Source organism: Osmia bicornis, chromosome 8 (genome assembly GCF_907164935.1).
Source record: "Osmia bicornis bicornis chromosome 8, iOsmBic2.1, whole genome shotgun sequence".
Classification (NCBI taxonomy): domain Eukaryota; kingdom Metazoa; phylum Arthropoda; class Insecta; order Hymenoptera; family Megachilidae; genus Osmia; species Osmia bicornis.
Genome location: NC_060223.1, coordinates 8,392,240 through 8,418,110, shown reverse-complemented (window position 1 = coordinate 8,418,110; position 25,871 = coordinate 8,392,240). Strand labels below are relative to the sequence as shown.

The 25,871-nt window shown below is 36.1% G+C and overlaps 4 protein-coding genes across 14 annotated transcripts in view; 1 reads left to right on the top strand and 3 right to left on the bottom strand.

Moving 5' to 3' along the window:
* The window catches only part of LOC114873750, a 100,637-nt gene extending 98,615 nt beyond the window's left edge, over positions 1-2,022 (bottom strand). The window contains exon 1 of the mRNA XM_029182396.2: positions 1,937-2,022. Within this exon, the coding sequence (XP_029038229.2) occupies positions 1,937-1,951 (15 nt within the window). The 5' untranslated portion in view covers positions 1,952-2,022. The remainder of the gene's footprint in view (positions 1-1,936) is intronic.
* Positions 2,023-2,173: 151 nt separating this feature from the next.
* Positions 2,174-19,256, top strand: LOC114873752 (transmembrane protein 230). 6 transcript variants are annotated; one of them, XM_046286822.1, is made up of 5 exons: positions 17,479-17,847; positions 18,184-18,268; positions 18,333-18,445; positions 18,511-18,633; positions 18,729-19,256. In XM_046286822.1, exons 3-5 carry the CDS (start codon positions 18,353-18,355, stop codon positions 18,864-18,866), a joined length of 354 nt encoding a protein of 117 aa, XP_046142778.1. In that variant the 5' UTR covers positions 17,479-17,847; positions 18,184-18,268; positions 18,333-18,352; the 3' UTR covers positions 18,867-19,256. The 6 variants fall into 6 exon arrangements, with proteins under 6 accessions (XP_029038234.1, XP_029038238.1, XP_046142779.1 ...); XM_029182401.2 differs by lacking the exons at positions 17,479-17,847; positions 18,184-18,268 and adding an exon at positions 2,174-2,401; XM_029182405.1 differs by lacking the exons at positions 17,479-17,847; positions 18,184-18,268 and adding an exon at positions 2,302-2,384.
* Positions 3,139-16,114, bottom strand: LOC114873751. 4 transcript variants are annotated; one of them, XM_029182398.2, is made up of 7 exons: positions 15,716-15,800; positions 15,131-15,557; positions 13,697-13,777; positions 13,489-13,606; positions 9,227-9,343; positions 7,852-8,354; positions 3,139-7,765 (listed from the first exon to the last, which is right to left on the bottom strand). In XM_029182398.2, the coding sequence occupies exons 4-7, from the start codon at positions 13,597-13,599 to the stop codon at positions 7,219-7,221; spliced, it is 1,278 nt and encodes a 425-aa protein (XP_029038231.1). In that variant the 5' UTR covers positions 13,600-13,606; positions 13,697-13,777; positions 15,131-15,557; positions 15,716-15,800; the 3' UTR covers positions 3,139-7,218. The 4 variants fall into 4 exon arrangements, with proteins under 4 accessions (XP_029038231.1, XP_029038233.1, XP_029038232.1 ...); XM_029182400.2 differs by lacking the exons at positions 15,131-15,557; positions 15,716-15,800 and adding an exon at positions 15,838-15,913; XM_029182399.2 differs by lacking the exon at positions 13,697-13,777.
* A 272-nt stretch (positions 19,257-19,528) lies between the features above and the next one.
* Positions 19,529-25,368, bottom strand: LOC114873749 (reticulocyte-binding protein homolog 1-like). 3 transcript variants are annotated; one of them, XM_029182391.2, is made up of 11 exons: positions 24,953-25,368; positions 24,349-24,765; positions 22,967-24,272; positions 22,588-22,879; positions 21,684-22,482; positions 21,357-21,590; positions 20,687-20,923; positions 20,428-20,610; positions 20,148-20,365; positions 19,917-20,072; positions 19,529-19,843 (listed from the first exon to the last, which is right to left on the bottom strand). In XM_029182391.2, the coding sequence occupies exons 1-11, from the start codon at positions 25,026-25,028 to the stop codon at positions 19,637-19,639; spliced, it is 4,125 nt and encodes a 1,374-aa protein (XP_029038224.2). In that variant the 5' UTR covers positions 25,029-25,368; the 3' UTR covers positions 19,529-19,636. The 3 variants fall into 3 exon arrangements, with proteins under 3 accessions (XP_029038224.2, XP_029038226.2, XP_029038227.2); XM_029182393.2 differs by having other exon boundaries at positions 24,349-24,729; XM_029182394.2 differs by having other exon boundaries at positions 24,349-25,368.
* Positions 25,369-25,871: the final 503 nt, after the last annotated feature.

The following is a 25,871-nucleotide window of genomic DNA, read 5'->3' as shown; positions in this document are numbered from 1 at the left end:
ATATTGTATAATAACATGATTTTACGGTAGCTCACTTATACTCCAAATAGCATCGTGTCGTGTAAATATATAATTTTATTACGTCATAGACGGCCGAATATAGGTCGCAGGGGGATGGAAATTTTCGTTGGCGCACTGATTATTATTGCATTTGCCAGTAACATTTCTTACAGTTTGTATTTCTCGTTTCAGCAAGCGACGAGAGAGAGAAGAAAAAAATAAAAAGGATATAGAAATTTCTACGGACGCTAAATAGCTCGTCGGAAAAAAGCACACTTTATTCGCGAAAGCCAGAGAGAATATTTTAAGTTACTATATACGGAGGACAAAAGCGACGAAAACTGCACAAGTTTTGTTGCCTACTTGTTACGAAAGAAAATAAAAAAAAAAAAAAAAAAATACAATAGAGAACGCTTTGCGTGTATCATGTACTTAGCTGAGTTATGATAACAAAAATAACATTCACCGCTTCAGCACTGATACAATATAATTACCAACCGTGACTCGCGACCCAACATTATCGATTTAGTTCTCAAATGTACATATACTTTCAATTCGTTTGCTAGCAAAGATAGCCAGAACGAATGAATACCAGATGGAAAGAGAGGGAGAGAGAACGAGAATCAGTGAAGCGGTGGGGAAAATAAAAAGAGAAAAGCACACAGGAGATACGAGAAAATAACAGGGGAAAAAAAAACTGTTCTCAGCAAATCAGTAATTGAATCATCGGAACATACGGGTTAATTATTGCTGTGCTTTGAGTGGTAAATAAATAACACCAATTTAATCGGTTTCATAGTATAAACAAAAGAGGAAAGGCGAAAAAGAAAAATAGTCGATAATAAAACCTGTCATAAAACCTTTCATCCGACTGTACATCCTTTCCACGAAATCCTATTCCTAAATATATTTTTCTCACACAGCCAAACGCACACGTTGTTAAAATTTCCTTTAAACAAGCGACGCTCTATTTATCTGCCGGTGTACCATAATATTTCATCCTAATAATAACGGACGTACTTATCGATTCGACTCTCGAACATGTGCACGAATAGTGCTGTTGTGTTTCCCCTTTGACCCTCGTTTTGCATTTAAAACTAAAATAATTCATAAGAGAACGAGAAAAAAAAAAAATAGACACAGAAAAAATATTTGATTAAAATACACGAGGGTGAAAGAATTCGGGAAAAAAAATGTAATTCCTCATTAAATCGTTGTTAGGACAATGCGAGTCGAGGTGGCTGTGTTAAATCGGGTTAAGGCACATCTATAAATACCTCACTAACTGAGAATGAGAGAACACGAAAGAGGGAAAGAGAGAAAAAGGCACAAAGTGTACTAACAGAAGAGCGAGAAAGATGGATGTAGAATAAGCGAGATAAAGAGAGAGAGAGAGAAAGAGAAGGAGCGAGTGAGATATGTAAACGGAGAGAAAAAGTAAGCAAGCATATGAACGAGCGAGAGAGAAAAAGAGCAGAGAGTAGGGTAGAAGTTGGGGGAGGAGGAGTATAAGAGCGACGGGGGAGGGGGAGGTCGGGTAAGAAACGTGCGAGAGAGATAAAAGTCGAATCACAAAGTTGACAGAGAGAAATGAAAATGAAACAGAGAAAGACGACGCGATTGATAAGGTAGGAGAAGGGAGAAGTAATCAGTCCGTCTAATAGTGTGGCACATTGAAGATACACACAATTGCATTCGTTGCCAGATGTCTAACTACACGATCATCTCCCCTCCATTGACTACCCCTTCCCCCACTCGTCACCACGCTGTCACTTCTGCATTACGGACGAGAGCGAGAACCCACGTCGGGTGAATTCGACAGCGAACGGGGAAAGAAAAAAGAACTGAGACGCGCGGAATCCGTACACTAACCCGGCACGTACAACTTTTTTTTTTAATAATTACCACGCATTAACCAAAATAATAATTAACTCACCTCTATCTTTTCCATTTCTTTGCTGCACGACTGTCACTCACTATTCCCACAGTCATCTAGGATCCTTTGGCACACACACACTGACGGCACATAGCGCGATATATCACGAGCTACACAAACGCGGTGTGCGTGTATCGAAACGATATACGTTTGACGCGCGCGGACCAGCGACTCACGGTGCGGCGCACGCCGCTGTCCCATCAAGACTACTTTGTATTTACTCTAATTATGTGACGTCACGGATACACTGCTCGCCCCACCACGCGCCGCCGGAGGCGCCCGAGTGGCGACGACCGCGCTCGAGCGGTGCCGAGGTTGAGCGAGAAACGCGCATGGCGCAGCTTCCAGTCACCTGTCGTCTCTTATCGTTCACGTTTCTCCGTTCCGAGCTGTTCATGGTGGACCGTTGCGAGATCTCTACTGTGCTTCGTTTCCTGCTGGATCTTCAGTGCGTCTTTTACATGAGTACTTTATCACAATTATAATTACGTTTTATACGGGCTAGTATTACATTGGTTTGATACTGATTTGTGACGAACGTTGCGAGTAAACGACTACGCAATAAATTTTTGTGCTCTAACCTTACACTCGACGATGTGTAGATTTGTGCAGTTCGTGAACTATTTTCGCTAATAATTAACAGGATTGTAGTGGTTGTGCATTTTCATGGGAGATTTACGTTTCATTGTTAGGACGATACTAGTTATTACTCCAATTCCAAGAGATTGTGATATATCATGAACAGTTTTGTGAGTACTGACAGTTTCGAGTATTAAGTATCGAACAACGAAGAAGCATCGTTGTTCACGATTACCTTAACCCTAAAATAAAGTATTATGTGTTTACGAAGAACAAGATACAACGTTGGTGAAACGTAACCGTACATCCATTGCGTTTTGCGAACTCCCCTTAGTTTTTACGTTAAACGTAAGTGTGATTTATTTCATTAACTGATGATATTCGTATGGTGTTTTTACCGAACCGTAGTATAAGCAAAATGACACCGTCAACTTGTAGTTGTACTAAAGTAAGTGAGAGAAACGGACATTAGATATACGCAGACGAATAAATTTGCAAATGGTTTGGTAAACAATTCAACGATTGATATTTGACTCGAACGAAATGAAAACAATCGTTAATGGGTCGAGGTACGCCGAAGAAGCGTGTCGATAGTGGGGAGTATACAATAAATGAGACAGTCGTTGAAAAATCATTTGTTTGTTCGATTTATTACCCAAAGCTCTTTTCCAATGTCCAATTGTCACAAAACTAGCGCGTTTCACGCTGCGAATTATTCGCCTTTATCAACATACAAATCGTTGTACGCACTTATATGCGCACATCGACATTTCATAGGTTAACTCTCTGTTCCCTCGCTGTTTACAACGGGATAGACCTGCGATCATTATTGTATTTCTGATATAATTTCTTTCTTTTCCCATTTATTTAGTATTATTTTCTTTGTTTTGTGTAACTTTCATATGTCGCACGACAGAGGTTTAAGTGTTGCTCCAGACAAAGAGTTTGTTGTAGCGGAAGGCAACGTGCACGAGGAAATAGGAAGGATATATATATATATATACGTATATTATAATATATTTACAATAATTGTAGAAGAAAGTGTGCTGTTTAGGTGTCAACAGACGGATTTTAGGCCTATTTCGCGAGACATTGACTTGTGTTGCGCTAGAATTAGCAAACTAGATGCGGGATCCATATTAATTTCATGGTAGTAATTAGTTCGTTGTTGCTTTCTGTTCGAGACCTCTTTCATTCAGACACTTTTTTCATTACGATCCGTTGCAAAAGTTTAATTTAAAAAAAAAAGAAACTATTTCCCGATTGTGTGTTTTCTCTTTTCAGATCAGAATCGAAGCAAAAATTGTTCAATTAATGTAAATATAAATTAAAACAAAAATAAGCTAGCAAATACGTGTTTCTATTATTTTAAAATACTGTATTTGTAACAAAGAATATATAATTGCTTAACAGGTTTTTAGTCATCGTTTGTTAAACAGATGCGAGAAATTCAGAGCAAATTAAGATTTTATAATTAATCCATTGAAACCTATGCAACGGAATGAAATGTCGTCCGGTCATTACGAGAAATCGTTTTGTGCGAGCTACGCACTCGTCATAGATCATTAAGTGTACATTAACACTAGAACGATCGGTATTTATGGAACTCACATTACCTACAAGACATTTAAACATTTATGAACATATAAACCTGAAATTAAAATTATTTTCGAAACACAAATACTGTACATGCTATGAAACGTTAATTTGATCTAAATTGTACCGATGTTCTGGTGTTAATGAACGACGATGCGACGCAAAAAATGACGCTTGTAATTGACATGGTGAGACGGAATCGAAAAGTGCACCGATTGATTACAACAAAGAATTCTGAAGGTAGAAATAATTAAAATTGTAGGAACTATGATCAGTTTTTCGACTGTTTTGCATCCGCGATTCTACGACACCCGATGCACTTTTCGTTTCGCTGGGTCGATTAAGAGATTCCCGTGTCTCTCGTAATAACCGTTCCGGTTAGTCGTTAATTGTACTCGCGAATTCCATTCCAGCTTGTGCATAATAGATGGAAGTGTACGAAATAATAATGGGAATATGGCTCAGGTTAAATCGCAGTTACGATTCGGAATAGCTAAAATTATCGATTCAAAAGCGATTCTGGAAATTACGGTGATTTTTCGCGTACGTTTAAACCGATCGATCGTTTCCAATTTTCACAAATTCTTATCAACTAATCGTTTAAACTGTTCTTCTTCTTTTTAAATACAACTTGTATGACGAACTTCAGTGTATATCACGCTATTTGGAAACGAGGTCGAGGTAACGTGTGCGATTAATTTGTATTTTAAAATACTTTATGCTCAGAGGACGATTTTGATGTTGCCGTACTTTCAATTAATTTTAAAATTCTTTGATGGTCAAAACGTAAATCATTTCTTATGTTATTGTTGCATATCAAATGTTATTTTCGTGAAACTTTTAGCTTTAAATTGATATGCCATAAGAGCTATTTCGCAATAGTTTTATGTCATCAATTTATATTGGACTTTCTACGTTTCGAAATCGACTATTTGATACGCAACAAGCTCGTCGTTAATTGTTCGCGTTATTATTCCCGATACCGTTGGTCCTCCAACTATCAGTTAATGTAACGGACACGAAAGTAGAAATTTTGTACGATACGCGATGCATATCGATGGCAAAACATCAATGGAATTCAAGGAGCATTTTCGGGTGTGTCCCATCAACGACAACCAATTCTTACCTAAGATCTAAGCTTGGTACCGCGACCATAGCGTAAGTGGAATGGGGAAAATATCACAGCTGGCCCCCGGAAACGTCGAAAATCCAAAATAAACGAGGGTCTTTGAGGGCCTTCGAGGAATCGCCCGGACGTCCCAGCTTCGACCTCTTATTCTTTGTTCTCAAAAATCTGTGTTCTCCTGGTTACGCGTTACCCGCCTCTAATATCGGCACCGATTTAATCCTCGTCCTATGAAACGTAGAAAAAATGATACAAATAGTGTTAACTACGTACATACTTAGACACTAGAGATGGTTCTCGTTCGGTAAGCGTAGCCGGGCTGACCAGGCTTCCTTTTGCGCGGTATATTTCCATATCATACAACGTATATTTTGTAACTAATTGTAATATTAATTATATGATAGTCGCTATTCATAATTTTATTATCATTGGCTCGCACGCTACACCAATTGCTGCGTCGGTGCGTATCGATCGAACAATTATTCTTGCGAAATTTTAAGCGTAGAAGTACAAGAAATATCGAGATTGGACAAAATTCTCGATTATTTAAATATATATATATTTTTTTTTTTCTTATTGAAGATACAATCAAATATACAAGGTGTTGCAAAGTCTAACATTAATTTTCTATTATATTCTATTAATAAAAATAAATAGTAAGTAGTGTAAAATTATAACAAGAACATTGTAAAGTTGAGTCGGTCGATTTTGTAACACCCTGTAGAAGTGTGCTTGAAAAGCCATAGAAAAAAAGAAAGGTCGGAAGGAAAACTTTCTTCTCTACACCCTGTATGATCGAAACGTGTTGCTGAAATCGAAGCTGTTATCGTTATAATCGAACGTGGCAGAAAATTGACTACTACGGGTCGAACGGCGCCGGCACAGTAATTGGCTTCTACTTGTATTAAGGAAAGCGTGTCGAGGTCGCACGAGGCTTCTGAATTTTTGCTCGAAACGCTACTTTACATAAGGAAATTATAATCACAGACTGATTCAGCGCGAAAGTTTTCTAACAACGGTCGCGCATTTCGTGGCTGATATTCTATCGTCACACACGGTTTGTTTCTTCTTTTTTCTTTATCTTTCATGACACATATAACAAACAATTTATCGTTTGGATACGAACATTTTGTTACTCAAAGTCTATCGTAGAGTTCGGTCACTAAATAAATTAACGTATTCATAGTTTAAAATTTTTAACTTTCTTTGTGCAACAAGAAGTCGAATCAACGCGTTGAACTTTGTACTGTTACATTTTTTTTTTTTTAATTCAATGGACAACAAATTGGGTATTTATACAAATTCCCATTAAAGTATAAGAGAAACAATTAACAAAACATTCGAGTAACTTTTGAAGAAATATTCGATTCCGGATTCAAATTCTTGGGATTAATCAGCTTTTATCCCGAAATATATACACATACGTATATAACAAGAAGATACCAGACACGGTACGGATAGACTTTGAAACAATATAACCTTGGCAATTCAAAGGATACGTCTAGATGATTCCTGAGACCTTCACGACATTCTTCGAACAGTCTGATATGAGGAACCCGTACGTAGAATCGTGCCTCTTCGTACGCGAATCGAAGCCTCGCACGAACGCGGTGCCGTAATATATCGTTTAAATTTCGTAAAATAACTTTTTTTATCTCTTCTCTGTCACCCGTTAAACGGCGTCGCTCGAGAGTTCTTCTTCGTGACAAACTATTCGGTTAGAGTTTCGTCAGCGATCGACGATAAATCTCCCGAAAATAATAGGTAACTGCGTCTACTTTAGCATACATCTCGAATCGTTCTTCGACAGATATAAATTGAATTTGAAATAATAATATTCCGAACGCTGGTGAAACTCGTTCTCCTATTCTCGTGCGAGGCAAATCTTTCTCCGGGTCGATCTTGAAGAGAAGAACGCACCCTCGAGCGACCGACGCGATACAAATCATGGACCTCTGCTCGAATAATCCAATCGTATAATTTAATTATCCAAGTCCCCGGCATCTGTTCCCCCATCGTCTTGATTACTACCGTCATCGTTACCAGAAGTTCCTTCGTCTTCTGGTACAACATCGCCGCTAGTTTCTTCCTCCACCGACAATTCTGTAATGTCTATTCTTTCTCCTTCTTCAACAGACCCGATAATCTCCTCTTGTTGACTCTCCGTTTTGTCTTCGGGTTCCTCGACGATCATTTCGATATTCTCTTCGTCGTTCAAAGATTCCACCACCTCGTCTTTGTTTTCTATAATTTCCTCGTTGATAGAAATCTCTTCTTCGCTTCTCAACGCGTCCACCACTTTCTGTTCGATAGTTAACTGCCTGACAGCGTTCTCCAGGTTCTCCCTCATGATACGATTCGTTTCGGTTTCGTCGTCCTGCCACTCGGTGGGCATAAACGTCATACGGACTATTTGGTAGAGCCTCCAGAAGCCCAGCTTCTTGTACAGGCTCTGACTAGCTTCGTTTTCAGGACGAATCACCACGAACGGTTGATAACCTTTCTCGACCACCCGTTTCGTCAAATACCTACGATTATTTTCATTATGAAATCGGTACATCTATTTTGAAGAACCCCAATTCTTCGTACAATACCAGAGAAAAATCTTGCTTACCTTGCTAATTTCGTACCGTAACCCTTTCTCCGATACTCTGGTTTAGTCTGCATGGAAAACATAGCCCCGTAATAAGACTGAACCATCCAAGCAGCCAGACTACCCTTCGCAAACACTCCAGCGGCTGGAAGGGTCCTAATCAATCGTAGGAAGACCTCGTGGCACTCCATGTCGTTCGCTGGATACAATTCGTAGATACCCTCCGCGTGTTCGGCCTTCAGGGGTTGAACCTGAACGTCGGGATCGGTATCTTCTTCACTCTCCCCGACGTTGTTCAGGGTTTCGTAATCCTTGCACACGTAGACGTCACCTACGACGGTGTCGATGGTACCTGTACCCTCGTACAGACGCGTCAACTCCTCGGCGATGTCGTAATGAACGAAATTAATATAAAGAGGCTTCGACCAGTCGATCAGAATGTCCTCCTCCCTTAACAGCTTGAGTAGTTCCAGTCGATCGTTGGGGCAGAACACGCCCACGCTCTCGAACAGCAAACCGTGTGGCTGAAAATGGACGAAATGGTTATTTTATTAATTATCCTTCAGGCTGGAAGTAAGAAAAGTTGCGAAAGATCGTTCGTTACGTAAATTATTTATAGCGACAAATTTAGGTTCACTGCCGTGACCTTAATTAATCTTCGATTTATATTCATTTATTTTAAACTCGAATCTTTGATTTATTTACTAGCTTCGAAATCGGTAGAAACGGTAAATTCATTTCGAAATATCAAAGTTCATCCCCGTTCTGATTTGTGAATCGAGTAACTTGGTGGAAGGACACTGGTTGGAGCGTGTGACGGTAACAATTCACGTCGAACGCACAGGATCGCGGACACGTTAATTAACTAAAGAGGATAGGATCAGCTAGATTAGAGGAGTCGCGGGATAGGTCAGGAAATGGACTGGCAAGGCTGTGAAACAAAAAGATTGGACGTTAGCCAAGAAAGGATGTGGGCCAACTTTTCTGCACCCCCTTCTCGATACGACAGGAAACAAGATAAATTTGCAGTAGACACGCAAACTACCTCTTCTCTTCAATTTTCTCGTCACAAATTGACCATTTACCTATTCCTTTATTTTCTTCTCTTAAATTCAATGAAACTGGCATTGTATTTGATTGTTGCACGTCGATGCACGTTTTCGAAGCACAGGAACCGTCTGACAATTAAATCCGCTTTCTCGAAGCTTGTAAAAAATTGTAACCAAAGAGAAATCGTAGTAACATTTATTTCGAAAAATTTCTCCGCAATGTTCGTGACGGAAACGAATCCTTCGACAACAGAAAATAGCAATTGTGTTGGCGTTATTGATCGCTGTTTAATCGTAATCGAAGAAAAAAAATAACGAATGAATAAGTACTTATTTTATATACTCACAGATAGTGTCATGCCTGGAAAATGTAAACAGATAGCATCTTCGGGCCAGTTGTTAGCCACGTAGAAATGAAAGTCCCATACTCTGTCCCGCATGTAGGTCAACAGTGTTTGATGGAACTGTGACACAGACAGACGACATTACGATGGAAACTTGGAATAAAATAGAAATTTCAACATTTTCTTACATATTTACCAAATGGACGATTGTCTAGCAAACAAAGGAAGAATTAAACTCTTTGAAATCTTGAAAATCTTTTAATCTCACGATAGAATTGGGAGAACACAAGGTGTCGGGGGTGGTTAAAGGGGAAGTTTCTTTCATTTCGAAGGCAACGCGCGAAATGAAAAGGTAGATATTTACGAAGAAGTTGCTAGATGAAGAGGAATCTAGCCGAGGGCGACGCTCCAGACGTTGTCCCGTGAAATAACTACCACGTGCTACCTTTGATACTCTTGCATATTAAATTTTCTTTCCCATTTACCAAAAAACTGCCGTGTTTGCCCAGCAAACGGGCTAAGACCTTCTCGTTGAAATATTTTTAAAGGAAAATCGAAAGTGCTCCTCCATTTGAATGCGTGAATTTTTTCGATAAAGGAAACGTTGATGTACGCGTATCGTTCGATCGTTCTTCCGGAAGGTATAAAGTAGAAGCGTGCTTTCGTGTTTTTTTTTTTTGAAATATTCAAAGTCACAGATGTGTCGTCCCGTAATAAAGTGTTTCGCACGCGGCACGTGAAGCATAACCAGCTTGAAATTTACATATCTCCGGTTTGATCTCGAGAAGCAGCGGGAACGACAAGGCGAATGAGAAAGGCCGCACGAATTGTCCGAATTTATTTGATGTCTTTGAGAAAAAATGTGCCTCCAAAAGGAGACCGTTTCAACCGAGACGCAGGGTAACGATTCGTTTCAAAATGAAAGTTAAATAGCAATATTGGGAATAATATTTAAAGATACCTTAGCTCGTTCAATTTGATTCCCTATCAAAGTTAACTGTAATGATAAAGTTAAATTTATATTAAACTTTCTGCCAGACTCGTTCGCTTAAAATCGACCGAATGATGTTTATTAAAACTTCCTCCGTTGCTTCTCTTCCTCGACTCTTCTTGATATTTATTTTTATGAAGTAAAGATGGTTTATTACTTAGCTTCTCGCAAGAGCCAAGAGTCACCTTCGTAAATTCTACTTAATAGGATTGAACAAACTTGATGGCAAGTTTGAAACGAGTTAAGAGTCATGCAACCTAATTTACTTGCCTTAAGGTTAATAATAGAACGGGGTATGTAAACGCGATGGCTGTGGATTTTCAAGATCCAGCAGCTTTATTACTTTCAATATATAGACTTCCGTTGCTGGTCAATTTATCGTGATTCTAAAACTAAGAGGAGGATAAAATTTAGAAAATTTTATTTTTATGATCGAAATTCGTAAACCTTCGAATTTACCTTTATTTATTTGAACAAAAAGAACTATCTTCTAACTCCTGTTCAAAAGCACGAGTACTTTTATCGCCCTGTAACTTTCCACCGTAAAAGAAAAGAAAAGAAGAAAGAAAGGACGCGTATCATCCCCTGCGCTTCTCCCAACCCTTCGCCGGAAACATAGAAAAGAAAGACAGAGGTTCTGTAACAGCTGCACGAATGCTGTTCGATCTATTGTCAAGAATGTCGCAGTCTGATTGCCGCGGCTCGTTAAGCATCGCCGTGAGAATTGCATGACGCGCAAGAAGCATCGATTCGAATGCGGATTCGAAAATACATGTGTACTGAAGTACGTGCGATACGTCGTCACGTGTGGACACGGCCTTGACCCTGTCTTTTTGCCGGCTACACCGGAGCTTTATTCCGGGATAAACGACGCGTTCGGTATGCGGCATCGTTTCGTGCCTGCCAAGCATTATGGCTCGCAACACGAGTACCAACGGGCATCGTTAAATCTTCCGAATCACGCGCAAACTGCTAACACGAAATGGAATTGGCAAAAGGAACAGGGAAATCCTGTCTGCGAGCGTGTACAAGCAAATCTCTATTCAGTTTCTGACAATTGGAAATTCAGTAGAAAGACATTAGGAGTCCTTTCTCAGGAGACGCTCCGAAAGTTTTGAAAATGACAATTCATTCAAAGTTTGCGCACCGGGAGGAAGTTACAAACATTCGCAAACGTTATCTCAACGACCGAGATAATTCGTAAAGAGGATATACAGCGGGATCGTTGATAAGCAATCGAAGTTTGATAACGTTAAAGAATTACAACATCGAGTGACAGGAAGGAATCTGCTGGTTGATATGATAGACTGATTACGAGATCGACGGCAAGTTATTAATGACGGAAACACGACCGTGGCCTTGACTCTGGTACACCTTGCACATCGGTACCAGAATCAAGGTGGCGTGGCTGACGGTTGTAACACCGGTAGCCTCACGGCGCTCGACGAGCAGGAAACAAAACTCTTTTAGATCGATAAACTCGCTGGCTCGAGAGTGAAAGCCGTGAAAGAGGGAGAAATCGGGGCCAAAAGAATCTGCTGGTAATAAAATTCGCAACATTTTCATCGCGTATAAAAAGCCGAAGAATCATTAACTATTAGGTGATTGCATATCAACTGGTCGATTTCGAAATGTCGATTTTTCTAGGGAACCCTAGAAATTATTGGAAACAGTTTGAATCTAGAAAGTTCAAAGTACGCTTTAATATTGGAGCTTAAAAATTGCGCGGTGAAGTTTTAAAAAGCGTTTCGGATGAACAGTTTCATTAGCGTTAAATGAATTACGGATGGAGAGGTGGGCAAAGTTTATTGCGAACTTTCTCCCGTAAACGTGTTCGACGACCGATTATCACACTCTACCGGCTGAGTATCGTTTGTGTTAACAGGTGTCTGTCACGTATATGCATACACCTATCCAAGACTGCAGTGTTTCGAATCGCGTGAAAATGTTGAAATTTTATTTGACCGACTAACAAAGTAAAAACCAAGTGACGCGTGAATCCGTGTAACGAATCAATAACGAAAGCAATTATTGTGATATACTTTTTCGTTATTTCTGTGATCGTTGCATGGAATAGTTCACGGTTTAAATGTCACCTGAATCGAATTTCCAGTATAAAAGCCACTTGATTAAGCCACTTAAATCAAGCAAGAATTCACTCAATAAAGAACGGACATAAACATCAACAATAAAGTTGAAACAGAAGGTGTCGTTACGTGTGTAAGAAAGTTTCTTGCAAACAGCGTGAAAATAAACGGCAACCCGTTCTACGGGGCGGAACGACGGTGAAAGCGATAAAAAAGAAGAAGAAAAAAAAAATATCAGCTTTTATACACATCGTTGAGTGTGTCGTAACAAACGCGAGTGTACGCTTTGGTATCGCGTAATCGGTGCACACACATCTGACCCATTGAAACGTATCGGTAAAGGGATTATAGTTCGTCCGAGAAACGCCAAAGTATGTTCACAGCAGAGTAAATTACACTTGAATCGAATCAACACACGAGAAGAATGAAAAATCTTTAGATATTTTGTGTGACTGAATAAATTTCCGTAAATTCAACGAACATGAAACAACACCGCATTTGATTCTACATAGATTCTCCGAACGACTCGATAATACTTGAAACTGATCCAAAGCGAATGTCATAAAATCGTTGGTTATCCAAGATGAAAAGTGTATCCATTTTAGAATCGTACTTTTATAACGCCAGCGGAGGGGTTCTTTAAAAAAAAGAAAAAAAGGAGATCAGCAGGTTCGTTTGCGCGGATTTACGAGGACGCAGCGTGCAAATATCGCTGGGAGAAGGTCGCTGCAGAAAACAGCGTGTACCAGCTGCGACCTTGACACTAACCTAGCCCAACGGTCGACCACTTAGACCGGGTTACGGCGGAAATACTGCGAGAGGATCGTTTCCTCTGCGTCGGTAATCTTATTCCCTCGATATACCGGGGATATATTCCCAGGGGAACTTCGCTACGATATCCTGCCACCGCGAATGACACAATTTCTCTACCCCTATCGCGGAAGATTCGTTGATTTTGCGTTTCTTCTTTTATCAGAGGAGAAGCAAAATTTGATGTTGCAATCGTCATAAGCATTAATATTGTCGCATGCGATGAAACTTAGAGAAGAAGCAACTTGCGAAAAGCAAACTCCTTGCAAGTTTAAAAGAAAAAGAAAGAAAAAATGTTTTCATTCCAAACATTTGACACTTTGAAAAGTAAGCACTAGGCAAGGTGGATAAAAGTCAGGAGGGAAAATTGCACGCACCTTTAAGGATTCAGGCAAATAGCCGGCAAGGAAGTCTAAGAGTCGAGGCAACTCCTCCTCGGCTAGCAGACGAAAGTTCCGTCCTCGTTCCATCGCTTCGGGGCACTCCATGCTGAAACTAATTACCGAGAGATCATTGTATGAGTGGTAGAAACTTTCAAACCCCATAAAACACGTGACTCTACGCGTACGCCCGCTACCAAATTACCTTTTCTCCCCCTTGATTCTCTGAAATAACTTTCCTGCAATCGTGCCCGATAGAGGAGAGAGTGGAAGAATTACGAATTTCCTAAGGAAATAATTATTATTGAGATAATTATAAACACAGAAACTATATTTACTTTAATCTGTCGAGGAAATTGTACGAAGATGGACAAAAATCTAGAATAGTTTTCACCTTGAACTGTTCCGCATTATTAAGATTTAATAATATTTATTATTAACCTGATTATTTTTTTTTTTTTCAAAAATTATCATTTTAATTATACGCTTGTAATCGTGAGTTTGAAAGTTAAGGATCCATTTCAACGGGTTTGAAACGCATTATCGGTCGAGTACCGTTATCAGTGTAATGTCTAACATGATTTAATTCGACGAGCATCGTCAACAAAATCTAAGCTATCGATGCGATCTATATTTTCCTCGTTATTATCCGATAATGGTAATCTTCTGTTGCGGTGAACGCGACGTGTGTTCGAACATCGCGCTACAAGGGGTACATCATTGTGATCAATAGTATGACAAGAAGCTGACATTGATTGAAATTAAGATAACTCGTCTTCTCTGTTTTCTCCTAGGCATATCCTCATACGCGCATTTACTTTCTTCTATCATCTTTTCGTTCCCCCTTTTTATTTCGAACAAATCTATCGAGATATTTGGTCGTGAAATATTAGATTACGGGCAGTTTATTGAGAAAGAGAAGATTAGAAATACTAGCAACGTTGCAACCTTCGATATAAGGGATTAATTAATCCTGAGCCGAAGAGAAAACGTATACAAGCAATATCGATTAGTTATACGAATAAACGTCAGATACAAGTTTTTGACAAAAGCCTTCGATGTTTACCAAGTTTGATACACGCAAACAAACCAGCTACGATCAATAAATTATTTCTCCCTGCAAAATTTACTTTCTTCATTAATAATTAAAATAGTAGCTAAAACTGTTTGTGTCCTGGAAAGGTATTACCGTATCTGACTGACGTAACTTAAAGGACGATAGGCCTCCAGTGGCCAAGTGCGAACTTGATCAAATAATTGAAGATAGAAGGAACACTAAAATTATACTAACAATTCGAAATACACTGACATTTCAGAAGTACCTAGATGCTTTTATATTAAGAAAATGTCATTCTTGCAGTAATCAATTTACTGCTCGACCAATTTCTATTCACTGACATTTACGTGGATATCCTGTTTATGCATATCGCAGATAACGTATAATGTACATAATCGTCTGTTCTATATGTAAATCGTACTTGATTAACAATTACCATTCATCAATGTACATTATACTCTACGCGTGATACAATGTTCATCGAGTACACGCAATGTACGGATACGTAAATGCAAATGATGTGTACTATCGTCTCGATGGTCAAGTATCCAGATACTTATGAACGCGAGTGTAAATCCATACGTGTTAGAGGTTCACAGCATCCCCGGGTGCGTGTCAAGCGTGATCATTCGAAGAGTCATCGAGTTCGCAGCAACTGTTTGCACAGTCTCACGCACCGGTGTCACGTATACGTCACAACAGGAAGCACTATGCGACCCAAGTCGACGCGCGACAAACAAGTAGACAAGGGCACACCACCGCGAAAGGATCGTCTTCTGAAACGATTACTCGTGGACACCTTTGCACTGATATACGTGTATCCACCTCCAACCCTTATTTCACGTACACCATCATCGTGTTGCGTCGATTTACCTCGAAGATGCCCAAACGTTGCTTCAGTATACCGAGTGATTCTCCCCCACTCTGTGAACATACCCCTCATGCGGATTGTGGTCTGCGTACGAAGTCAGTAATCGTCAGCGATCATGATTTCCCGAGATACAGTCACCTGACAAATATAATTATTCGTTACATCCGTGAGCCCATGCAATGTCCGAGTTTCTATGCAATAAATGATGTACATCGATACGTGAGACATGATCTGATGTCATGTATAAACAGTAATTACCCTCATTACGTGACTGTATCTTGAGAAATCGTACTTACCGACTATTACCGACGTTCTAGATGTGCTACGCAGACCCACAAGATGCGTGAAGGGGATGGACACGAAGTGGAGAAATCACTTGGTTTTACCGGAGCAAGGTTTTCGGACAAGGCTGATTTACCTGGACGAACGAGTCGCGTGATCCTTGCTTCCTCCGGGTGAGTCGAGATACGAGAATAAATAAAAGTTACGCGGCGTGAAATTCGGTCAGAACGGCGAGAAACAGTTGTGGGCTGTTGTCAAGGGGTAGTTTCAACGGAGGCACCCGCCCTCGCTGCCCCCTGAACCCGCACTGCCACCCCTGAGCCACCGTTACCCTCCATGCACCCAACGCTGCCGCGGTACTCTTCGCGCAGGTGCAATAATCGATGCAGTGCCGTATCGTCATCCTCCGATACCAGAAACCACCCAATTTTTGCGTCAAATCAAAGTTCATGGAAGGAATTTTAATTTTCTTTAACAGCATTGTAACCAATGGCTTTTAATAAGCGATAGTGAATAGCTATAAATACTTCATAACTATTGAAATTCATCATTACTAATGAGGTCTACTTAAAAACGAGATAAAATAGAAATGTTTATACATGTTTATTAAATACCATTACGATATGAAATGTGTTGGTAGGTGACACTATTAGATTTGTTAACCTAAAAAGGGGTTAACTAGACCTTGCAGGTGGAAATCGATATTTTTGCAGAGATACCAGCGAAACGTGACCGCATTTATCGAGCTATTTCTTCACACTGTATCTAGCAGTTTACATTCAGAAGGACGTATCGTCTCTTCCCATCGTTTCCTTAATCTTTCGTCCCTATTGTGCAAAATATTCGTAATCGTACTGCACACAGCATGTTTGCTCCAATACGCCGAGCATGCAAAGGGTAATACAGTTTGAATATACAGGGTGCACAAACTAATTGTTTTTGTTAATGATACAGGGATGTTTGTTAAGTAAAACACAAAGAGTAATAAAAAAACACCTATTTTTAAGATTAGAACCTCAGGAACTAACAATTATATATCCTAAATTTAATAAGAAAGTTCATCAAAGGGAGAAAATGCATGTTATTTTACGTTAAATACCATCATGTATTTTGATTTTGATTTTATATTGAAGCGCGCCTTAAAACAATGCAGGTGCAGTCATCCGGTGGTAGAGGGAGAAACTAGAAGAGAAAAGTGCATTTTGGGTCTACTGTGAGATGCACAAACGCTGCAGTTGTTCCCTCTGGTGTTAACGAAGAGAACTAAAAGTCAAAGTATTTTTTGCGCTCCCTATCGGCGATAACAAACAGTTCATTTTTAGCTGGGGGTATCTGAGACCCCACAATAACCCCTTCTTGAATCTGTAATCACTGTTAGTACCAAACAGTAGATGACGCCACATGTTTTTCGATTTTTCGGCGCTTTTTATAACGTAAAAATGTCGATGCATTTTCATTATCTGTTTATTGAGAAACAGACCCTCAAACCAAGAAATATCTCTCTAGCTTTGGACCTACTTTTCGGTATAGCTTCATCCCCTTTTCAATTGTGCCACCAGATCGGCAACATCCTGTATATTTTTCTCCTTTTCTTTACTTAACTTTCTCATCAAATTTAGGATTATTAATTTCTATTTCTCATATTTACATATATGTTTCTTTCACTGCCCTCTTTCTAAATGTTTATCTTGAAAAATCCTTACTACTTACAACCCCTTATTGCTATACGGTACTGTGTAGAACGTCGCAACGCAGGAGAATCCAGCTTCCTCCACCTCTTTATTCCTGCAGATCGATTCAGCTAACTGACGAGCATCGTAATAAAAAATTTCAAGTTTAAAAGATTCAGATGAAACATTTCGTGTGGTAAATTGTCGAACAAGTGTTTTTCGTCAATTGTAAATCAAGACGCGCAACCAGTGAACGACATACACTAATCACAGTACAAAGTACTTTTAGAATTTGTTTAATCATGTAAAAGATTAGACTAATACTGTTGTTCCCAATAAACTTGAAATATGCATGGTTCTTTTCAAAAATCATCTGGCATTATCGAAATTGAGAAAAGAAAAAGAATTGAATGATATTCTGGTCATAAGTGCATAACAATTGTGACTTGATATGTGGACGAACTGCTTTGGTGCAGGTAAATGTCCTTCTCTACTTTTGTTATAATATTTAGTAACAAACGATAGGAAATTAGTTATGAAATCATAGGAATAAGTTATTTCAATTGTCCCTCGAAATGTGTTCACCTTAAATTTTAACACAGAGAAGGTATACGATAGACTTCATGCGATGTAACTTTTCTTATAAAGTAGCCCGTAGAATATAGATTTCTATTGGTAATCAGTCTATCTCATATCTCGTCTGTGGTGCTTTTATGTAAATGCCAATAAATACATAACCTTATATACATATTTATATTTATTTCTCATTTAAAAAATAAAGAAAAAAATAACAGAACAAAATTTCATTGTAGCATAAAATTATTACCCATGACATTTTAATGTTATAAGAGTTAACTGAGTGTAGAACAATCATTATTTTCGGACAACCGGAAAACAGTACGTATTCATACTGTTGTATTATAATAATTAAGATAATGCAATTGTTCTGGTTAATTTTTAGATCACATTCATAAACTGAGTATGTCCAGAAGGAAACTTGGTGGTGACAAACAATTTAGCAACGTGGATTATACTCAGCTTACCGAAACAGATAATGGTTTCATTGATTCTCAGGTTAGATATTATTTATATAGTTTTTTATACTTTCTATAAGGTAAAATGTTTGAAAATTTTTACAGTTTGTGAATCCACCTGTCAAAATACCATGGAAAGCTATTACATTAGCAGCTCTTCTTTTTATTGGAGGTACCATCATGCTTATCATGGGAAGCCTAATTGTGAGTGGACACTTTGATTCTAAGGTAAGACTTATTAAAAGGACATCCCAAACTGCCAAAAATGTGCTAAACCTTGGTTGATACAACACATGTTTAATGATTACTTTTATCTTTTACAGTATTCAGACCGTATGTGGCCAGTTATTATTTTAGGAATTTTAATGTTTATACCAGGGGCTTATCATATGAGGGTGGCTGTTTTAGCTTATCAGAAAGTGCCTGGTTATTCCTTTGATGATATACCAGAATTTGATTAATCAAATGCTATCTGTTTATGTAAAATTAATTAGAAATTCTAATTCTTCTTTATTAACACATTATCTGTTGAATTTACACAAAGTTTTATAGATGTTACATTACCCATATTTATATTTTTGTGGTACTTTAACCGGTTATAAATAATCCTTGAAAGAAATGTAGGACAATGTAATGCAGTATTATATTATAATATTTGCTTTATGCAAATGAATAGTGAGTTTAATTGCATACTATGAAAACATATACAGAATATTCATACCAATGTGTTAAGAATTTATTTTCGAAGTAATAACACCATATTGGTATAAACTGTATGGTCAGAGCTTTTAAATGTCACACATAATATTAAGAACAGGTACAAAATACACTGAAAGATAATTATAATACTATTATTTAAAACTATTTTATTGCATGGATAGCTATACACCTTTAAATATATTTTACATATACTACGAAAAATATTCATTATTATTTCACGGAATATTCAACTAAAAACTGCGTCATATGTTTTATAATTTGTAATAAGCAATGTATAATGTAAATATAATTGTATCTGTCAATTATTACATTTAAATGTAAAGAATTAAAATTATACTTAAAATTAAATAATAATTGGAGTATTATACGTAGATAGACTACATACTACAAGTTTCAAAAAGTAAAATTTAAACATTTTATCCAAAATATTAAGAGTTATATAATTATAACACCTTTATTAGTCGTGATCAAACACCCGATTATAAATTACAAACAAAGATGCAGAGTTACATTATTCATAATGCTCAGTTTGCAAATACGCTAAAACGCTTTTATTATTCAGTCTACATACTTTGTCTTTATTTGTTTTCATCATTAAAATAGGCGGATCAAATTTTTGTTTTAACATTTGTTGCATTAGCAACCTGCTTGCTTCGACCGTTTTATTACACTGATTTTTTCCGGTATCATAATTAAGCTGATTTTCTAAGGGGATGCTCTATGGATAAAATAAAAGTTAATGGAACTAATGGTATTTTTAAAACAAAGTACTAGAAAAAATTGTAACTTACTTCAAAAATAAGATATACCGACAGCTGTCTCGGAGAAACACGCTCAATTGCATGTCCAATATTTAATAAGAGTTGTTTCATTAAATTAAAAATCCCAAGATACATTTCTTCGCTTGTCCAGTCCGAATCTATGATGAGGAATGTTATTGGCTGAAACTAATCGCAAACAATAAGAAGTATAATACATATGTTAATATGTTAAAATAAATAATTACAGGTTCCGTAACATACCCGAGGTCTAGAATATATCCCTAAATTCATTGCTTTTCGGTACAATTGTTTAGCTAATTGCATATCCAGATTAACTAATATAGCAATCAGTGCCCGAAATGTAATTGTATTTAATGTAAATGATTGATCATCAACTAATATTCCAGCATCTATAACGTATTCGTAATATTCTTTTTGTATGAGTACCGACACGATTTTATTTGCGAAACTCGCAAGGTCTGAAACAAATAACATGTGTTTAAATATTTATACTTATCGTAGGCTTGTATAATTTTCTCACCTATTGGATAGAAGTTACTGAACTGCTCCGTGATTAGAATCCTAAAAAGAGTAAATCCATGTTCTGGAAACAGTTCACAAAGTTCATCTAATAGTAAAGATATTACTTGTGTTCTCAAATAACTATCCTGTTCTGTACTTCGTACATTCCACTGGGAACGGCAACTGAGAATAATATTACTCTCTGAAAAAATAAATCATGTTAAAACAAATTCATTTAATATGTTTATCAGTCTAAATTGATACTAGAATTCACTCACGTTTGAGTAATTTTAAAGCTTTTATGGGTTGTTGATTTGCTAAATAAATCTCCGCAAATAGCATAATAGTTGTCGCATCTAATCGATGTACATTAATCTTGTATTTTAACAAAACATATACATTTTTAAGCAATGTATATGCTAGCACCCAGTAATTTTCTGCAGTCAGATGGGCCAAAATGGAAATTGCTACTTCAAGCAGTATTTTGTACAGTACTTTTGTTGCCCCAGTTCGGACTGTAATGTCCAGAAAATCATTAAGTTAGGTATATTTTCAAATAAACATCGGTAACTTATTTCAGTAATTTTATTTTATTCATATTTTCTTGAATACAAATGATTATACTTTCCTGATTATTCAGGAAGAAAAGTTAATTTATAAAAACATACAAATTAAATTACATTCATTATATACACCTAAACTTATGTCAGTCAAATAGAAATGTACGAATGAATACAAATGTAATATTTGTCATTTAAAATAAACTAATGAATGTATGCTTTGACGAATATTTTTAAATGATAAATTGTTTCGATTGTTCAATTATGATATGTCAATATGAACAAAATGTCAAAACATAAAAATAAGAAAAAAGGGGAATACGAAATACGTGTATAGTTAGCCATTTATTTTATTGAAGTCGAAAATTTTTAGCATACTCTTCATTACCTGTGTATGGAATCAGTTTACTCAGATGGTGGTGAGAACGGATTATTTTTTTGGATAAAATTTGGTAACATGCATTTGCAAAAAGCGTTCCTTGATTTTTTTGAACTGAATTAAGGATTTTCATAACACGATCATAATCATTATTCTCAAGTCCTTCCTGAAGCCTGTGAACTTCTTGATAAAAAGGAAAAAATTTTCGCCTTCCTAGTGCAGAAGAAGGCTCTGCTAAACCATCTGAAAAATGCATATGATAATTTGAATAACATTATATGTAGGTACATAAAATATAAAAAAATAAAAATGTAAATTATTCGGTTAAATTTTTACCTATCGGGTGTAATGTTAAAGAAGTATTTCCATTTTCTGCATCTTCATTATTTGCTTCGAAAGAAATAGGTGTCTTATGAACTGTTTCAAAATTTGTATTAACACGAATTATTACATTTTGATCATTTCCTGTATTTTTATTATTATTATTATTATTATCTTCTTTGTTCGTTTTGGAAGAAATATCTTTCTGCTGTAATGTTTTTGTTTCTGCTGTAACATTTTGCTTTATCCCCGAATTATTCTCATTACATTTGATTAAATTATTAAAATTTAATAATAATTGTTCATTTATTTTAGAATAAACATTGGTTTCGAGTTTACATATAATGTTGATATTTATATCGCGAAGATGTCTTCTTGTAACGATACATTCTTGTAAAATAATCTCTACAATCCGTGGTTCCAAATATGTTGTTTTCAGCAGTAAACTTCTAAAAGTATCCCAGTATGTACCAAATTCGATAAAACTTTGTGAAATACTCAGGATCCAATTTATAAATTTGAAATCATACTCGTTTACAAGAGTGGCTAATCGATCGCTAATTATGTTTAAAGATCTTCTCGTTGTTCTTAAGCACTGAGTGATATCAGTTGTTATTTCATTAGTTATACTGTTTAATTCAAATAACCTTTTTGCTATTTTTATCACGTAAAAAATGTCAGAAGCACAATTATGTGCTAGCTCCTTAAATATTCTTTGAATAAAACGTATATGACCGTTTGATACTAATTCCTCTAACACGAGAAAGAACGTTTGCTCCTCGTTACGATATAATAAGTTCATAGTATACAGAAACTGCATAACATAAACAAAAACATGCGTTATTATACATAATGGAAAAAATATTTAAACAATATTGCTTCAAAAAATAAGTAATAAAAAAAATGACCGGATACATACACCGTGACTAAACTGACACATATTATTATAACATGTGCCAGTCTGTATCATTTTATAACAGCTTCCTGCAAATACAGTCCTGAGTAAATAGTTTTGGTTTACTGTATTCTTCCTTGAGTTTGTTGATTTTAGTCTTGGTTGAAATTTTATTTCGTTTGTAGTATTACTTACATTATTATTTTCGTACATTTCATTGAATTCAGATTTGTTACTTTTATAATAATTATCAAACGACTTATCAGTCATATAATATGGTTTTTCGTGCGCTGGAGAGGGAGTTGAACAACCATACCTAAAAAAATTAATAGAAAATATTATAAAGTTTTTAAAGTATTGAAACCAGTTATTAAGAAACACAATAATAAATATAAATAATTACTCTTTTATTATTTCTGAATCTGCAAACAAAGAAATACGGTCATCATCATCATCATCCTCTTCTACTGAGGTTGGATACTGCTTCTTCTTAGGTAATTCACAAGCATTTGATGCTACTTCTTCAGGTTCCTTTGTATTCTGTAGTGAATTACAATCCTGAATACCCACAACACTTTCAATTTGATTCTGTTTCATAAAATCTGGAATACCTTTATCCGTTTTCGACTTTGTTTCATCAATTTCTGTAACTACCTCCTCACTATTTAATTCAACATTATTTAAACCACTTGATGTTGTCATTTGAGGGATTATTCCATTATTATTCAATTCAAAATTAATAGAATTTTGAAGCCACTTATTGTTATCCAATTTTATTTTTTTTGAAGGCTGACTATTAGTGTCTTGATCAAAGTTTAAACAATTTTGTTTAAATAAATCTGTTAAAGTATTTTTGTAAAATAAGGTATTTTTATTGTTTTCTTTATCAACTTCTTTATCATCTTTATCAAAATCTGCATTTTTTTTCTGCATTTTGGGTATAACAAATTTTCTTTTTAAATTTAAACTTTGTTTTTTATTAATCTCCAAACATTCAGTTATATGTGTAATGTTACTCTTCTTTGGAACAACTGTAGAACAACCAGAATCTTGAAAATTTATTTCATTACTTATATCATTGCTATGAAATTTAGCACCCTCATTACAAGGCTGATTTACTTCCTGCTTTGATAATCTGAGTTTAACAGAGTATTTTGGTAATATATCTTCCCTAATAATGGTTGGTAATTTCTTTACTTTTTTCACATTTTGATCAAGAGTATCACATACAGAATTTGTTACATCTTTTTCTACATTTTTCAATGATAAATTTTCTTTTTCACTGTTCATACAACATTCATTTGTTTCTTTGACAATATTATTAAGAGTGCTTGATCTTTCTAAATCTGCCAAATATCTATTCATTATATAGTTTTTAACAAAAATTCTATCTGAAAGGTCTACATCACTATGTGACAAACTATCAAAATTAAAAAATGAACTTCCATGTAGGCTCTCATTTTCATTTATATCAAGATTTCTGTAAGTCTTTTGGTTTTGCTTACTCTTAAATTTATTATTTATAATAGTCTTAGGCTTTCTTCCAACCTGGGTATGTTGAACTTTCTGTTTCAAATCATTTTTATGAACAGTTTTTAATTTATCAGAAGGGCTTATAACATTTAAATTTCTATCACACAGTTTAATCTTATTTAAACAAATCTTTAATTTTGTATCATTTTTTAATGCTTTTTCTTTTAAATCTGTATCTGAAACATTTAAATATCAAAATATTAAAAAAAAAAAAAAAAGAAACATAAAAAAGATAAAAAGTATAATACTTACCATGTAGTATTCCCCATGAACTGGATAGATTTTTAGATCTACTTGTGTCTGGTGTATGAGGCATAGGCTTGACACTGTTTAATTTTTGGTTGCTATGTTCTGGTTTCTGTTCATAATTTTGCTTAATGATATTATTTTGTGAATTTTGATTTATAAGTCTAGGCAATAATATCTCTTTTATTGGTAGTTTCTTTAGAAGAACAATAGGTTCTTTGGAACCTAGGATTTCTTTATATTTATTTTTGATATATCCCTTCTTTAATGAGTTCTCATTAACAGATATATCTTGTTTAATCTGTGTAATAGATTTCCATTGCCGGCGCCAATGATTTCGTCTCCTTTTTCTCCCCATTGCGATTGTTTTATGAATTATATTACTTTCTAAGATACGTTTTATATAAAAATATATATAATATCCTGATGATGTAAAAATCAGAATGCTATTATAATGTAGTCATTATTCGGATGTTGGGATTACATTAATTATTGCATTATATATTTCGCTTTCAACTTTTCAATGAAACGTAACACGTGTTTAGTAACACACAAAGAACGCGCACATGTAGGTAGTGCAACTATACATATGCCGCGTGATTGTACTTACCGCCTTTGATTCCATTAAAAAGAAACAAAAGAAATTTCACCGAATGTATTTCTACACCTTCGATGCTATGTATCATAAAATATACATATATTTAATTAACGTATATACACACAACTGTACTTGTTTTCTACGTCACGGCGCAAAAACGTTTAAGTTATACGGGTAACTAGCGCGACTAACAACCTACCATCGATATATCGATATTGGCAGAGAGGAAGAAACTGAGAAGCTTAGAAGTCCCAACGCTTTCGCCCCCCGCTTTTGGGACTTTAGAGGCGGAGTCTTTCTACGGATCGGGGGGTTATTAAGTGTCAGTAAAGCGTCCATTTTCCGCGATTTTTTCCTGCGGAAATCGCCATGAGCTTGAATCTCATCTAATGATTACCTACATTATCTAAACAATTAATAATAGCTACTCAAAGGTAAGTACTTGGAGGGAACTTTAATACTACAGTATTAACCCTTTCCACTCGTATGTCACCATATGATCGCCATCCGACATTTTATTATTATACATATATTTACATTAGTATTTCATTCTAGAGACCCTTGTTACAATGTTTTCTTTTAGTTTCTGCTTAAATGTGTGTGAATATATAAAATGAAAGAAATAAATAACGGTAGCCTTCTCAAATATAAATACGAGTGCAAAGGGTTAAAATAAAAATTAATTTAAGATTGCGATATTTGTAAACTTTTACATTCACGTATGGGACTGTAAATGAAATGCGTAATGTAATTTAGACGACCTTCGAAGCAAATCAACAAGGCTTTTTCTAAATAAGCCTCTTGAAACGCAGATGTTAAAAGGTTAAAAGATCAGGATTGTTATTATGAGACGAACTTATAGAAGTGTCTAGCACGTGTGGACAATTTTAGCGAAAGATTGTTCACAATGACTTTCTAAAAATGAAAACAA